Source organism: Xylaria bambusicola (assembly GCF_022495145.1).
Source record: "Xylaria bambusicola strain CBS 139988 unplaced genomic scaffold F5B22scaffold_3, whole genome shotgun sequence".
NCBI lineage: Eukaryota > Fungi > Ascomycota > Sordariomycetes > Xylariales > Xylariaceae > Xylaria > Xylaria bambusicola.
The window spans coordinates 853,598-869,814 of record NW_025953556.1 but is presented as its reverse complement, the minus strand read 5'-3'; the positions used below and the strand labels follow the sequence as shown (position 1 = coordinate 869,814).

The window sequence follows — 16,217 nt, the reverse complement described above, 5'->3', positions numbered from 1 at the left end:
CTGCGCCCGTCCTGCTTATGGCGAATTGATGACTCTCGTAGCTGATTCATTTCCTCGCTCTTGGCGAAAAGAATCAGTTGTTATCGCCAGTATCATATAGTCACCAGGGAGAGGAGAGAAAACGACGCAAAAATGCTGGTCAGCTCGCTTCTTCTCTGCGCTTTCGCCGCGACAGGCCTTGCCCAGGCCCCTGAAGGCTACCGCGCTGTATACATCACCTCGATGGTGAACACGAAGTTTGTTGTTGTGCCCAAGGCCCGTACTAGCGGTAGCACTCTTGTTGTGTTTGTCTCCCCCCAACGTTAACTGCCAGTTTTGAAGGGGAAAGGCGAGTTCTGACACTTTGAATTTTGCATAGCAAGACGGCGGCAGCGAAGCCAGAGCAACAGTGGTACATCAAAGGCGGCCAGAACACCAAGATCCAACTGGCGAACAGCACTCTCTGTGTAGATGCCGGTGCTAAATGTTAGTGGTCTCATCGTTGTCCTAGTCCTAATGATGACATAGAGGATGACGACTAACGCAATATGGGATTTCAATAGCGAACTGGAAGGACATGGCCAGCCTCTCGATCACAAACTGCTCTGACACCGTGGACGGGCAGAAGTGGAACGTCATGGCGGACGGAAGAATCGCCCTCCAACTATCGAGCCCACGTAAGTAACTACGAGAACATGTCGAGAAGCTGTTCTAGCGCATAGACAAGAATATTCGAACAAGAGCTGACGACTTGCCATAGAGGAATGTATTGACCTCCAGTACATGCGCGCCACGGAGAACAATCCGGTCGGTCTGTATAGCTGCGCGGGATTGGGCAACACCGGTGCTGCGGACAAGGGCATCAACTGGCCGCTTGCTAATGCCACAACCCCGTGAGAGTATTGGCGTTGATTGAATTGGATGCTCGCCGGGCAGGGCGGGAGTGTCCATCAGTTGGGCGATTGTCTCGAAGTCAGATATCTCTGGGTTTGGAGGGACAGGTTATCCTAACATATCTATACCTGAGATTATCGAAATCAATAGGCATTCTTCATGCTCATGTTGCTCTATCTCATCAAGTTGCGAAACTTGCAGTGACCGTGCTAATATTGACATGTTTGGCCAAGTTCTGCGTTGATCCTGGATCTAAACCGGCAATGAGGCCATGTGTAAACCCTGGACCGAGATGAACTCAGCATGACTTCGGCTTGTTGATGCGATTGAAGGCTTGAATACTGATGGACTGTAAATGATCTCTGATTAGGGTAGATACCGACTCTTGTCGTTGGTTCGCTTGTAACTTAGCTGTGCATGAACCCCCGAGTCCACACCTCACCATGCTCACGATTAGGGTCTAGGCAGCGCCCAAATATAAGTAAATGCAATTCTTGTCCGAGGTTCGCAAATGCGAGATGCAGGGGAGTAGTCTGCTTACATGAGAACTAGGAAACTGCATTGAGAAAGGACAAAGGTAGTGACCCCATTTGACCCAGACTCAGACGGAACTAATCTCCGTTCTTCTCACATACCTTGCCGTAGTACTGGGGAAGTCTCCAATAATAATTACTAAGAATAGTTGACAGTTGGAAGCCTGCGATACGACACGAGGAGTTACGAAGGTAAGCCAAAGTAGTGCCCGGTGCCCAGGTATTGAACGAAAAGACTTCTGCTACTACGAGCTCCAAAGTAATAATAGTCTGTAAGTACAAAGACAACTCCCATACATCCGATCCCACAGTCGGTGAGGTGATACCCTCAGAAGCCCACATACCCACATACTCTAGTTAGTACTATGCATGTTAGCAGCATGGCAAACAGCCACGTTACTTAAATATGATGTCACAGGTGAGAGCCAATGGAAAATCCGTCTTGCAGTACTAGTTGTGGGATGGAGCTGATACATTTCATCCTAGATATCTAATCGAAATATATAGAGCGTGCAAGAAGCTGAGTTGCAAGTCTCTACATGGACTCCAAGTACTCCAAGTATACCTACCCAGGATATCACAATCTTCAGTGGCCGGCCCCCTGTTCTTCCAGTCCTACCCCTAAAATTACATACCGTAAGTAGGGCTGAGCTGTCAAGCTACAGCTCCGTGTAGTGGGGTGGTGGTGGGGTTGAGGATCACAGCCAAGCCAGGCCATGTATTTTGGTGCCTGCAAGGGACTCGGGACTGATGAGAGTTCAATATTGGTTTCATCAGAAAAGTCCTATCGTCCAATGAGTCCGCAGTTGCAATCTGCGGTTGGTAATCCCTCACTCCCACACCCAGTCAAATGGAAAGGTAGGTATTTTGCAGACAGGTTTCACCTTTTGGTACGTCCGTAAGTACAGAGACGCACTTACAATAGTCGAGAATACCAGGTCTGCCAGGTAGACCTAGACCCAGTGTCCACCAGGGAAGATCATGCCAAAGTTGAACATATCCAGCAAGTGGCTGAGGTGAGCTGTTGGATCGACGGAGGCCAAGGCAGATCGGGGACCGAAATAGAATCCCGTTCCATCCCCGGGTTGCAGTGAGGCAGGATTCCCTTGCAGCATTTAAGATGGCGTCAACACTCGTACACAACGGTTCCCATCACGCCGCAATTACCTGAGACTCACTTATATACCCTTTACTTTTGACATCTGAATCTTCCTGGGCATCCTCTCATTTTCGAAAACAACACCCCCTCTTTTGCTCTCATAAACCTACCCAAAACAACTACTCTTCGAACCCAACTGATCAATCCCTTTGTCTTCCATTCCTTTGTTAATTCCTCTGTACGGACGGCTTCAACACTAGCCCCCAAGTGATACACCAGGTTCTCCTAAGCCAAACACCACGACCCGAGGCTAAGTTACCAGTTGGTCCTTTCTCTCTTCACAAGATGACGGCACCGGAGAAGTACGGCCAAGAGCAAGGCGTGTACGGACAGCCTCCGGAATCGAACGGCCAGCAGCAATACTACGCACAGCCAGCACCAATGGCAACGAGCCGCCAGGCTCCGGTGCATCTAGAGAAGCCCGAGGGCGAGTGGCAGAACGGAATTTGCAGCTGCGGGCCATGCGGTTCATGTCTGTTAGCCTGGTGTCTGCCCTGTATCCTCTTGGGCCGGACTTCAGAGCGCATTCGAGACCCTTCAATGGAGACTGCCGATTCGTTGAATTCGGATTGTCTCATTCACGGCGCTGTCACATGTTTCACTGGCTGTGGCTGGATGTACGTTTTCATATTTCGCCCCCCCACACACAGCCTTCTCAACCTCATCACCATCTTTAATTCTGTGAAATCTTGATACCGAACGTTTCGACTAACTTAGTTCACAGCTATGCCATGATAAAACGTGGTGAGATCCGAGAACGGTACGGTATCCAGGGCAGCGGTTGTGGTGACTGCTGTGTATCGTTCTGGTGCTCGTGCTGCGCGCTCATTCAGCAAGACAACGAGGTCAAGATACGAGAAAAGGGTCGCGTCAACACACAAGGTTACCAGGTTCAGCCCGGGATGCATATGCCTCCCCCACAGCCAGCGTACCACCCGGCGCAGTAATCGCAAACAACGGAATGGTGCAGTGCAGTGTGGAATGGCGGGCTAAATGACAGAGAATACATGGGTAATCACGGAAGCGAAAATGAAATTGAGCAAACAATGAAACACCAAACCTGTACAACAGGGTCCTCGACGGCGTTTGGAAGTTGCCACCATACATCTGGGTCCTTTTGACTTTCGGTGTGCGAGCTTCGGTCATCGTGGGGTTTTTAGAATTAGCACTGACTCTGCAGTATGCTGCATTATTGTCATGTTGGAATAGGCAATGGCGAAAGCCTGCCGCAGAGGAAATTCTTGCAGCTGGTTTACATAGTCTAATATACTGAATGAGCCTCCATGCTTGTCTACACTTAAGTATTGAGGCATCCAGCTTGTTCTACACACCGGTCTTCATTACTTAATTCCGGTTCGCGTGCTTGGTTTTGGCGCGCTCCTTTCGTGCTGTGACTCGGCTTTCGCGTATAAGATGGAAAGGCTCTTCATACACTGTTTACTGATATATATATATATATATATATATATACCTAGGTATCTCAGTGAAGGGGAAGTACAAACTGCTTCATTTATGATGTAGGATATGGGAAGCATAGACGAAGACGTTGGTTTCAGCGGCTACCTACCGACACTACGCTACGCTAGAGTGAGTCCGGCAGTGGAAGGTAACAAGGGTAGTAGGTGGCATTTATAGCTAGGTACCTATTGTGGCGTATCTGCATGCAGTAGCAAGAATCACTAGGACTAGCGCAGCTTGACTTAGTTTGTCACTTGAATTGTAATATCAAGTCTTTCTCGGCTCTTGTGTAGGTAGGTAGATAGGTAGGTCAAGTCTCTCATCTAGATCGCTAGTCAATTCATTGAGAGCGGTATGTTGTGACTCTCATCATTAATTCATCATCTGGCGCGATGGCTATGAAGGTACATGACATGGCCCATTCCACTTCTACATACAAAGGCTGACTCAGTGTAAGCTTCGAGTTGGGTTATAACCACGCTCCAAGCATGTAATGCTGCCTGTCCGGGACATTTAAAAAGCCTCTCTTATAAGATCGACACGTTCGCAAGTCGGATTATGAGATGGCCCATGTGTGATCCATGATAACGCTGGTATGTATCTGTTATTGACGTATTGCCAGCAGACCGCCCAGTTATCTGCACGATCGTCAGTATATGACCAACAGAAAACACATTTTTAAGGTTTGCGGAACTGCTCTTGTGTAAGCGAGGGAATTGCAGGTCACTTACAGACGTTGATAGGTTCTTCGGGTATTGTAGGTTCCACGTTCGGGACAAACGCTGCGTCCGTGAAATCAATACTGAGAGAAATATTGTTGCTACTGTCAAAACCAAGAAACGAGGCAAAGCCTGCGCCCAACAAACCAAACCCAACATTGGAATCGGCAGTAAAGTGCAGAGACATCGCCTTGCCAAAGCCGGCGCGTGGATCGCGGTTGATATGCGTCAGGTCCGTAACCAACCACCCCCTCACTTGCTCGTCCGTTACCATATACGCGGTATAGTTCAAGTAGAACTCGTAAGTTTCGTTGCCGACTGGTGGAGTTGACATGGGCTCATACTGAAGGGGCACCATGGGGAAGGTATCCGGTAGGTCTACAAAGTGAAGGTAGCCTATAATTGGTGTTATTCATATGCTTTCCTTCACATGAACTGGCCCCGACGAAGTAGAGTGAAAGGCGAATATTACCATCAACTGAGCTATTCTCAGCCTGACCCTTAACATGAAGGGCGAATGGGCCATCTTGGAGGATGTCGTACGCGGTGACTGTAGAGATTGCCGTAATGCCAAGACCCAACAGAGCATGACCGAATTGAGACCTCATTGTGAAGCAGTAGTTAAATTACCGTGATATAAAAGCTGAAGGTTACGATGGTTATTCTCACTTTAGAGACCTGTTGCTGAATGAAGCGGGAGACGATTCAGCCTTTATACTCTCCTCAAATGGCACGCCTTGGAGATTTCGGACTCTGGGCACCGACTTGGCCAGTATGGTGTCGTATTCATGACAATTCGTTTCCAATTGAGAAGGTATAAATCGTGCCGTATTCACAACAACCCATTTCCAATCGAGAAGGTATAAACACTGAAATATGCATTCATAGGCACCCTGGTCAACCAGGCCCTGGTCGAGAACCTGACGATCACTGTTAATACGAGCGTCGATTAGAAAGCGTCAGAGATCGAGAATTCTACAGATATATAGGCGAAACATTTCCTTGCGAATATAGACTTGGAAATCCACGATGGCTGTTAGAGGCCCTTGAGTAATTCAGGTTCCTTATCTATAGAGATCTCGGTACGCTTGCTCGTTCTGCTGTCTGTCTAAACATGAGAATATCTCCTAGAATTGCCCCTGCCGTGACGAATACCTGAAGCGCTGCGGCTATAACAGAATGCCAGTGATACTACGTAGTAGTATATATGTATGTGAACTGAGATGCGAAACTCCAAACTACGTGGTTGTAGGCTAGAAAAAGGGACCTAGTCAGGTATCTACGCTAGCAGGGACCTTGAAGCTACACCTATTATAGTATAGTTTCTAGACCCCTGCGAGCAGAGATACTTTTGCTATCCTTCGAGTGACTTACGACTAACTTTTAAAAACCTTAGGATTAAAACTATCGTTAAGCTTAAGCTATATTAATAGCTCTTCGTATATCTTATATTGGAAGGCCTTTATATAATATATATAAGTAGGTTACGGAAGTATATAAAGCTATTAAAGAAGATTAACTATGAAAAAGCGTTGTGAAGCAGTCATTTGGGCTAATCGACTACTGAATATAGCGTAGAGTGCAGTTTCTATGCGAATTGCCTATGTATCTTACTTCACTTTATGACCCAGTTGTCTGAAGTGCTAAGGCTGACCTGGGCCCATAATACCTGACTAGGGACCTTTAACAGGGGGGTAGGAGAGTATGGTACCGAGCGGTGTACTTCGTAAGCGAGGTCCAACGTGTCTCGGGGGGTCGGGGGCCGCTTGATGTTTACCCCCTGGTCACCCTTCTGCGAACCCTTGTGTGCCTAATTTGTCACGTAATTCAGAGCTTTCACAATACGTACATATTATTTGCGAAGACTGCCTATCTTATGTATAAAGTAAGATTGAGGGGTCCGCTATTGTCGTTTTCTCCCTAACAGGATACCCAGGTACCGTACTTCATCATCCAGGGGCGAAGTGTAGAGAGTATCGTTGCTATCGAAATTCACTACGCAGATAGCTCATTAAATCTATTAGGCAGCAATTATGTGCATTTGGTTAAGAAAAGACCTAAGATAATTTAACAAGACCGCATAGTGAAGATTAATCGAACGCATGTTAGATTCTAAGGAGCTAGCTGCGCAGTCGCTGAGTTCATGATGGCATCGGTTGACAATATAGTTCGACCTGTAGGCTCACAGTAAGTTCTCACTGAAAACACGTAAATAGTCTCTCACTCACTCGCTTGACTGATCACAGTACTGCTAACGCAATGCGACTCGCAGAGCCAAATTCAATACCGCTCGGCACAGCCTAGGTATTCTACGCGCCGTGATTGTGACATGTCGTTACAGAATACCAGCTACCCATCTACGCCAGCAATCAGCCTCCTTACAAGATGCGGTTGAGAGTGCATTGGCGAACGTGGTGCTCAGGCAAGCGATTCTAGGCGTCGGTATCGCGGCTGAGGACACGAAGGAGCCTGTTTTTATACACCTTAAAACCATAGACATGCGACGCATGATTGAGTGGAAGGAGATTATCACACCAGGTGCCACATCCGATATTCACACAGAAACGAAGAAAAAGGAAGCACTCTACGAGGACCGCTTGCTTCGCGCCCTTGAGAAATACCACGAGCCAGTCTGGGAAGACCTTGCGGGTAAGCCAGGCTGGAAGATCGTGGTGCACCACGATCCGCGTCAATTGGGTGTGAAAGATGATAAAGACGACGCGCTCTTGTCCTTCGACATATCCTTCTGCTTCCATCATGCGTACTCAGATGGGAGGGGCGGTTATATCTTCCATAGTGACTTACAACGAGCGCTCAATGAGGGCGCTCGTCCCACAGAGCTTCAGAACCATATCCTCCACCTACTCACGCCTCCCGCGATTCCACCTGCCATGAGTGATCTCATACCCCTGTCGCTATCATGGGCTTACATTCTGCGTACGGTTTGGACAGAGATCGTGGGCGCGATCCCTATGCCTTTCTTCATTCGACGTCTACTAGGTTTCGAGCCGAATAAGGCCGAGATTCCATGGACGGGCGCTCCGATCGATGCGCTGAACCCAAAGACGCACGTCCGCACATTGTTCAAGATAGAAGACGAAGCGCAGCTGACGCGAATCCTGGCGCAATGTCGTAGCCATAAGACTACCTTGACGGGATTACTACACGCCTTGATCGCACGCTCACTTGCATGCCACGTGAAGGACAGATCATTCCGCTCCTCGACGCCCATTTCACTCGCAGGGTATGCAGACCCAAAAGTTGTCGGCTCGACATTCACGCCGGGTGAGACGATACACTGCCTCGTCACGGGGTTTCAATGCAATCATGATCTCGATACTGTTCGACAGTTGCGCCAAAGCGGGGACAAGAACGGTACGCGAGTAGGCGAAGATCAGACAGTCTGGGCTTTCGCGCAGGACATGACGGCCCGTCTGCGTGCCAGTAAGTGTTCTTCGCTTTTTTCTGTTTACTCATCTGATTGACACGGCCTTGTCACCCCCCATATTCCCTCCAAGTTCCCCGACAATAGGTCCCCATGTGAGTGGTATCTAACATCTGACTTCTTGTAGAGGCCGCCTCGCTACCGCGCGACGACATCATAGGCCTGTCTGGTTTGATCGGAGATTGGCACGAGTTCTTTCGTAAAAAGTTCGGTAAGGCGAGAGCTGACACGTGGGAGCTCTCGAACTTGGGGAGTCTTGCTGTGGTGGATACGGGGTTCTCTGGGTCCGAAGACGCGGGGAACGACCAAAGTGCAGGAAAAGCAGAGCGGTGGTTCATTGATCGTGCAGTATTCACGCAAGGGAATTCCACCGGCCCCGCCGTAAATATTAATGTTGCCGGCGTTGCTGCACATGGTATTCATGCCACTGTTTGTTGGCAGGATGGTGTTGTGGATGTCGAGCTTGTGGAGAAGTTGGTGAGAGATGTGCAGACTTGGGTTGCTGGTCTCGTCGGGTGACACATCATTTATAAACTACCTACCTATCTATCGATGCCATGTCGAAATCCCTAGGCAGAGGGCAAAGAAATTAATACTTAGTCAATCTCCTAAAAATTGCCATTCTTACTTACGATACATAGTAATAGTGGTAGGGTAAGGGCAGGCAACAGAGATCGAACAAATGACTAAAGCATGAGGTTATCTAGAAGGGGTCCCATGCTTGGCTGCAGACTAGTGGCATGCATGGTATTGGTATACTTATACTTATACAGTTATGCTTAGTCACATAACCCACTCCAGAATCGATACATGGACTATATAGAAGTGTGAAAAAAAGAAAAAATTGATTGAGCAAATCTGGTGTTGGACCAGGTGAGGATCGAACTCACGACCTTTGCATTTCCTATCACACGAGCTACACAAGGTGAAGCAAGTATAAGAGCAATACGCTAACCACTGCGACACAGGTCCGCAACGTCATTTGAAGACCGGCCAACCTGGTGAGGAATTATATACGGCGCTTCAGGTTGGCGATTGTCTAGTATCACACCGATAGGGAAATTTCATGGGGAATCACTCGAAAGCTACCTGCTGAACAAGAACTGTTGAATAGAATAACACTTTAATATTAAACAGCAGTGAATTTTCTATGGTTATATCGATGGCAGATAGATAGTCCTCACGTGGCTAAGGGTATCTTGAGACAGACAGAGAAGGTCCAGTTGGGATTGCCATGCTTACAATAAGAAACACAGCCTTCGCTACTGGTAGAAGGGGCGGAGATGCATACAAGGTCAGCAGAAGAAGGTTGTATTCAGGATGAGAAGAGAAGAACCATTGGGATGTATATTGCTTAAACACAATGTCGCTGGAAGAGCCATATCTTCCGGCGCAAATACCACATCTATTTTACCCTGAAAAGCGCTATCGTGGAAGTTACTGCACCATAGTAGTGGAACAAGCAGACGGACTGCAATAGACATCTTTCTAGAGAACGGAACAGCCCCCAGATGCATCTATTACTGCCGTAGGACTGGTAATACACCTGGCCTGAGGACGATGAACTACCCCTATTTTGAGAATGCTGATGAGAGCCATCATGCTTGCTTCCGTCCTTCTCAGAGGAGCTGCCGGCCGCCCCGGCCCCCCCTCCAGGCCCGCCTTTGGGGTCTCTTCCGTCCTTCTTTCTATACCTGTTCAATAGTCTTCTTCCCTGGAGCTTCTCAACTCCTTTTCGAATTATACTACGGTTGAAGAAATAACAATAATTGATGTTTTGCGGCCTAAAGTGCAGTAAATGGGTTCTACCTCCGTTGTTCCATAAGGTCGAGTTCGTAAGCTGCACTGTCCAGTGAGGGCCATAAGATGAATATGGATCTATGCTGTTGGATATATGTACAGGCTCCCTACAAGCTAATTTAGTTGGCGCTGATTCTCATCGAGCGTTGTCACCTAAGGCAGGTATACGTACGTGACAGTTGCCCCTGTGATTTCTACTATTTCTCCCAGATTATTGTAGAAGATATTATTCATGATATAATGAGCAATTTGATCGCGAATATCAGGGCCAGCTTGTCCTATTAGGTCCATAATCCTCGGGACCCGATACAACCGTTCGTCGACTCCACGGTAGTATAGGATGCCATCACCGGGAATTAGTTCCCAGTAACCGTCAGGACGTTCCTGCCATTGGGGTTGCTGAATATCCTTGTGACCCTGAGGCATTGGACTATCAAGTCCTTAGAGAAATGAGAAGGAATAAGAAGAGGTGCTTTGATAATTTAGAAGGGGCCGTACCCCGGGGCTTAGGAGATTCTAACGAAAATTATAAAGCAATATAAAAAGGGCGACAGGAACGATGGATGTGAACTGCTCGACAAGCCAGCACTTGAGGGTTGATTGACTCTCTCCCGCCTATGGATCTCGGGATTTCATGGCTCATCACCTACTGATTCTGAACAGGTAACACAGTCACCATTAACTTACGCACAAGAGTTACTGAGAACCAATAGCTTACCGAGAAGACCAACAATATCATCTGCTGTCCTATTACTCACCAGTGACTGAGATGATATTAGATGATGGCCGCTACGCAAAACAAGGGCAAAATTATAACCGCCGGCTCTAGGTCACATCAATGATGTCCACCACGGCCATCAAGACCCAGCATTTATGGATGTCTGTTAACTATAAGAGTAAACAGTGTTATGATTAAAAAGGTGTATTCCAAAGCCAGCAGCTATCTAGTTCATCAGGAACTGTATTTATGTGCCATTAAGGCTCAAAACTACCCGTAAAAGACACCTTCGGTATGGCAGCAGCTCTGACACTGATTATAGTTACGGGGAGCAATCACTAGCTATTTGTCTTAAGGTTAACCAAGAAGACCTGTATCACAGGTACTACAGCCAACCTGGTCATTTTGCGTCTCGGGTAGTACCAATAGCAATCACTATCACGACAAACACTGACGGACGATGGGCGTACCACTTTCGGTAATATGATATCGAGACACCTAATACAACTTTTTGAAAGCTACTCTCAACGATGAGGAAAAGGAAAAGCCAGCTCTTCTGTTAACTTTAGATTGCGTTCTTATAATGCACATCGACTAAGGCAAAGGCGTCAGCTGTAGGTAGTGTTTGAGATTGACGTGAGTGTACCTCCCTTCGTACCTAGGTAGGTACGCCAAAGAGGGGGCAAGCGACGTACGACAGCGCTAACAGTACTGTATTTCTGCTTCAGGCTACTTGGAAGCCAACCCGGACCGATTATCCCTACCTAGGTAGACCTTTTCTTCTTCTGTATCGTTTGGATACTCGTATGGATACTCGTATTATATCTCTCCTTGCTCGCTCTGGAATGACGGCGGCGGCATGTCCTGTAGCCTCGAAGCCCTTCGACCACATTTTTCGATTTGAAGAAGTCTAACGGCCATCTTAAGCCATGGCTATCCCACCCCAAAGCCTGCCACCACCACCACCACCGCCCTCATCAAAACCATCACCACGTCCCGTATATGTGCCGCCACCTCGTTTATTTCCTGATGGGCGGAGGCACGTGACGTTTGATTTATATTCCGATCCGCAGGAAGTTGTACCTCACGAGGAGCTGGAGAACTATCGAGTAGGCGGTTTCCATCCAGTCAATCTCGGCGACACATTTCAAAATGGCCGATACACTGTGCGTCACAAACTCGGCTACGGAGGGTTCTCAACCGTTTGGCTTGCATATGACCGAGACACTCTGTATGTTTTTATTCTGTTCAGGCCCCTGCTTATCTGTTTGTTCTCTTCACTAGATTATGCTAACAGCACATATGTCGCTCAATCGATGGGTATCGATTAAGGTAAAGTCGGCTGCGTGCTCGACTAAGAATTTAGGCGATGACCCAGAGGTTAAGGTTATGAAACACTTAGAGCAACATTACACCAAGTCAGGGTGTGAGCCGATCCCTGCTGCTCGTCTGTTGAATTGCTTCCACCATACTGGGCCTAATGGCACCCATAACTGCCTTGTTATGGAGTTACTTGGACCTTCACTTTCTCACATACTCCAGTGCTATCAGTGGTGGGGGCAGACATTTCATCCTGACACGTTACTGAGAGCATCATGTCAGTTGCTCAGCGCGCTAGACTCCATCCATAAAGCAGGCTTCGCTCACGGAGGTATAACCAGTTGCTGACTTCAAACTACTAATATCACAAGACCGAATTCTAACTAATTATGTGGATATTGTCTAGACTTGTCGAATTCTAATGTCGCCTTTACCTGCAAGAATCTCGTAGAGGATGATGAAGATCTCTTATACGCAATCGGCGAGCCAGTTATCGCAGAATATTCCCACGGTGATCCATGGACCCCCGAGCTGCCTAAACACCTAGTATTATTCACTTATTGGCCCGGCTGGTGGGAGGCACCTGAAGAAGACTTTCGGTTACTTGACCTAGGGGCCGTATTTCCTGTCAGTGATTCAGTTATGAGCATAGACCAGCCTAGGGACGTAAGATCTCCAGAGACCTTTTTCATTGGCTCATTCGACTACCGGCATGACCTCTAGAGGGCTGGTTGCGTGGTAAGTATAATTACAGTCATTTGAATTGTCTTGTTCTGGTTTTCCAAACTACCTTAAGCTGTGTTAACCATATGTCAACAGATATACTCGCTATACTATCAGGAGCGCCCCTTTACGTCGCTCACCAGCCATGACGCATGGTATATCCAAAAGCTAGTTCGTAGATTGGGACCATTACCAGAAGCCTGGCAAAACAAGTGGGATGATATAAAGGAGCGAAGTGACCCCATACCTGATAGTTAGTTTCCAGCCAATTAGTCTCCCACTGCCTGCCTAGAACTCTGTTTAGATATGCATCATTTAATATCACTCCATTCTCTACCTCTTGCTTTTCGAAATTCCCAACTTTACTAACGGATTGGCCTATTATAGACCATCATTTTGCTCCAGAACCTATCACAGAAACGTTTGAACCTCGACGTAATGCAATAATCGTTGGTCAAGACGCCGAGGTCAGCGATTACGAGAGAGACGAACATACAGATTACGACTTTGCAGCTTTAAGCTCATTGCTCCGGGTATTGGAGGGGCTTTTACAGTATCAGCCTGCTAAGAGGCTTTCACCTGAGGAGGTGATCTCGCATATCCAATTAAATTGGACCGACCATAGGAGGCAGTCAATATTCAAGTACCCCAGTCTAGATGAAGCTCCATAGAGTACCAGGAGATTACTAGATCCAGAACAAGCATATATCTATGTCTCCAATGAAGTTACTAATGTCTCAATCCATGATATGGTGTGTACATAGTCAACTCCAATATCAATGCCTTGGCATACTAAGCTATGTATTGTCGATTGACACCTAGCTACGTGAAACAGCTTTTCTCTGGCGAACCCTACCTGTCAACAGGAATGAGGATACCTAGACACGGCACCCTAGTGTAGGGTAATTACTGAGGAGCTTGACTTCATATTGCGTAGTGTGTAGAGCAGTGGCTACTACATAGGTTGGATAGGTCAGTGGTTGCTATTGGAAACTTTGGGTTATCAATTTTATTTATGCGTTTTCGATATCTTCACATACAGCACAAAGCAGTGTGAATACAGATACAGAACATGACCAAATGTATTCGTTAATTTCAATTTCGTTAATTATATGTGATAGAAAGCTTTCCCAGAAAGATCTACGATATATCAATCTAGAAGTTTAGATACCTTTGAAGAACGCTACCATGATCATTCATTCTCTAAGCAAACGGCCTGCAACATGCTTTGATCTTCTTCTGACCAACCCAGAGACTGTTTCAGTAGATCGACCGCTGTGGAATGATGAACGTAGTGGAGCTATATAATAACCGTCAGACTGCTCGAACGTCTAACGGCGTCGTTTTTGACGTTCGAGACGTTGCAGTTGTTCATCAGGATAAAATTCCGGTATTGACTTTCCAATTTTGGCAGCTACTTTGGAAATATCCAGCTGAGTCGCGTTCGTTCTCAGCGGACTTTTAACCCAGCAAGCAAAGGAAATGAGAGCTTCAGGTCGGATTTTCTGATTATACGGATTCTTCCCCATGGAAGCACTGAGTATTGCTACTCCGCTGCTGTTAGTAACTTATCCTCCGAGGTCTTTACATCAGAGGACTTACCCCGCAAATCCTTCGCCAGAAAGGTTAGCTATGGCAAATTTCTAGGCCACTCAGGCTCTTTGATATCGATCGAGAGCAATGGAGGAGTACAGATGGAAATGTGTGCATTTGTTTATAGTTTAAACTGTATAATATACTTTAAGGCCTTATAGGTTCGTGCTATCCAACTTACGTTAGAAGGGGCTAAGGGTGGCTGTTTCAATTATAAGCATGATGCCTGGATGCGAGGTGCAGAACCGTTGAAAACCAACAGCTACTGTTGTTACTGTTATAGGTAGAGTGGTCATAGCTCAGATAGATACCTAAGGTAAGGAAAGGGTAGAGTATTGACTGCGCCAACTCTACCACGCTTGACTTGTCTTCTTCTCCATCCAATCTGACCACTCAGCGATTAAACCATTCTGTTTCATCAACCTTTGGTAATGGGTAAGTATAAGACCTGCAGATGGCGATCATTAATAGCAATTGTTCTAAGGATGAATCTTTGCGTCGGACACCCATTCCTCTCATCCTCAATCTAACAGCTTCACAGCCAGCCCAACATGGACTCCAAAATCATTTCCATGAGCTCGATACTCATCGCCGGGAAATGTGTGCCGTATCTCATCGTGTCCTGGGTATTTCCTCCTCAAATTCTGGTGGCTGATGCTAAGTGCGAATCGATAACTGACAATGTCTAGGTAATCTCGGTCGTCATCTATCAGCTATTCTTCCACCCTCTGAGTAGCTATCCCGGCCCCTTTCTTGCCAAGATCACCTATGCTTATGGCGGCATTCACGCCATCAAAGGGCGCCACCATCTGAACACATACAAGAATTTCTTAAAATACGGTCTGCGGAGTCTCCATCTGCGCAATTACTGTCGCTTTTACTGATAGTCACGCACAGGTCGCGTCTACCGAGAGGCACCAAATCGACTCATGTTCAACTCTCTAACAGCAATCCAAGGTATGTAACATGTTCAGAAACCAGGGCCCGCTATCTGTGTAATGACAGACTAATCAAAGTGATATTCATTAACAGATATCTATATCAACTCCAATATCACAAAAGCCGCCGCGTATCGTCACCCAGGGAGCCCACCCAAAGAAAACCTCTTTAGCGTCCGGGACAATAAGCAAATCGCAAGGGTCCCGGGCCACCACGTCACGGGCCACCCCGCCACGCGCTTTTTACGCAAATTCGCATATATAAATCCCTATACCCAATGCAGTCAGTTTTTACCTTTTAACCTTCTTTTTATATTTAATCGAATTGCCTTTTTATACTAAATCTTATAATACCTTCAATTTTTAAAGAAAAGCGTTATTAAGGCGCTATTTATAACGTTAAGCTTAGTTTAAATGTTAAAATAGTAATATAAAAGTAGGATATTTTTAGGACTACTTTATAATGCTATTTTAATAGAATTTTAACCTAAAAAGAAATAAATTAAAACTTTTAATTTTTTTTACCTTATTTAAAATATTAATTAATATATTAAATAGTTAATTAAATTAAATTAAATTATATATTATTATTAATTAAGTTTTAAACCTTTATAAATTTTATATTTAATAATATTAATATTGTTAAAAAGGTTTTTTTATTATAGCATTAAAGCTTTATTTAATAAAATTTATTAATTAAAATTATTAAATCCTATATAATTAACTATTTAAAAGTTAATAATATTATAATAATTAATATTAACCTTTTTTTTAATTAATTTAAAGCTTTAAAAGTTATTAATATTTTAAAAAACTATTAATATAATATAAATAAAATAAAGGTTAAATAAGGCATTAATAATAATTATTAAATTATTTATAATTAAAATAATTAATTATTTAACATTTAAAAAAATATTAATAAAAGTAAATAAATA

At 45.6% G+C, this 16,217-nt stretch overlaps 7 protein-coding genes and 1 non-coding gene across 8 annotated transcripts; 5 read left to right on the top strand and 3 right to left on the bottom strand.

Annotated features, from left to right (window-relative positions):
• Positions 1-132: 132 nt before the first annotated feature.
• Positions 133-876, top strand: F5B22DRAFT_633309 (uncharacterized protein; the record flags this gene model as incomplete). The annotated part of the gene is made up of 4 exons (XM_047976817.1): positions 133-284; positions 359-465; positions 543-656; positions 740-876. 4 exons carry the CDS (start codon positions 133-135, stop codon positions 874-876), a joined length of 510 nt encoding a protein of 169 aa, XP_047835311.1.
• Positions 877-2,686: 1,810 nt separating this feature from the next.
• On the top strand, positions 2,687-3,610 carry F5B22DRAFT_261328 (PLAC8 family-domain-containing protein). Its single transcript, XM_047970101.1, has 2 exons — positions 2,687-3,182; positions 3,290-3,610. The coding sequence occupies exons 1-2, from the start codon at positions 2,851-2,853 to the stop codon at positions 3,510-3,512; spliced, it is 555 nt and encodes a 184-aa protein (XP_047835310.1). The 5' UTR covers positions 2,687-2,850; the 3' UTR covers positions 3,513-3,610.
• A 795-nt stretch (positions 3,611-4,405) lies between these two features.
• F5B22DRAFT_588436 (uncharacterized protein) lies at positions 4,406-5,956 on the bottom strand. The gene is made up of 3 exons (XM_047973671.1): positions 5,215-5,956; positions 4,755-5,138; positions 4,406-4,661 (listed from the first exon to the last, which is right to left on the bottom strand). The coding sequence occupies exons 1-3, from the start codon at positions 5,348-5,350 to the stop codon at positions 4,537-4,539; spliced, it is 645 nt and encodes a 214-aa protein (XP_047835309.1). The 5' UTR covers positions 5,351-5,956; the 3' UTR covers positions 4,406-4,536.
• A 429-nt stretch (positions 5,957-6,385) lies between these two features.
• On the top strand, positions 6,386-9,171 carry F5B22DRAFT_588434 (uncharacterized protein). Its single transcript, XM_047973670.1, has 3 exons — positions 6,386-6,929; positions 7,015-8,186; positions 8,315-9,171. Exons 1-3 carry the CDS (start codon positions 6,886-6,888, stop codon positions 8,704-8,706), a joined length of 1,608 nt encoding a protein of 535 aa, XP_047835308.1. The 5' UTR covers positions 6,386-6,885; the 3' UTR covers positions 8,707-9,171.
• Positions 9,053-9,159, bottom strand: F5B22DRAFT_t19. Its single transcript has one exon. It is a non-coding gene; the product is annotated as a tRNA-Ile (tRNA).
• A 421-nt stretch (positions 9,172-9,592) lies between the features above and the next one.
• Positions 9,593-10,413, bottom strand: F5B22DRAFT_642102 (uncharacterized protein; the record flags this gene model as incomplete). The annotated part of the gene is made up of 2 exons (XM_047978074.1): positions 9,593-10,094; positions 10,160-10,413. 2 exons carry the CDS (start codon positions 10,411-10,413, stop codon positions 9,593-9,595), a joined length of 756 nt encoding a protein of 251 aa, XP_047835307.1.
• A 1,221-nt stretch (positions 10,414-11,634) lies between these two features.
• Positions 11,635-13,421, top strand: F5B22DRAFT_657171 (kinase-like protein; the record flags this gene model as incomplete). The annotated part of the gene is made up of 5 exons (XM_047980020.1): positions 11,635-11,871; positions 11,990-12,356; positions 12,432-12,691; positions 12,845-13,001; positions 13,136-13,421. The coding sequence occupies 5 exons, from the start codon at positions 11,635-11,637 to the stop codon at positions 13,417-13,419; spliced, it is 1,305 nt and encodes a 434-aa protein (XP_047835306.1).
• A 1,283-nt stretch (positions 13,422-14,704) lies between these two features.
• F5B22DRAFT_588426 (uncharacterized protein) lies at positions 14,705-15,803 on the top strand. The gene is made up of 4 exons (XM_047973669.1): positions 14,705-14,967; positions 15,031-15,181; positions 15,239-15,298; positions 15,374-15,803. The coding sequence occupies exons 1-4, from the start codon at positions 14,893-14,895 to the stop codon at positions 15,619-15,621; spliced, it is 534 nt and encodes a 177-aa protein (XP_047835305.1). The 5' UTR covers positions 14,705-14,892; the 3' UTR covers positions 15,622-15,803.
• The last annotated feature ends 414 nt before the right edge of the window (positions 15,804-16,217 follow it).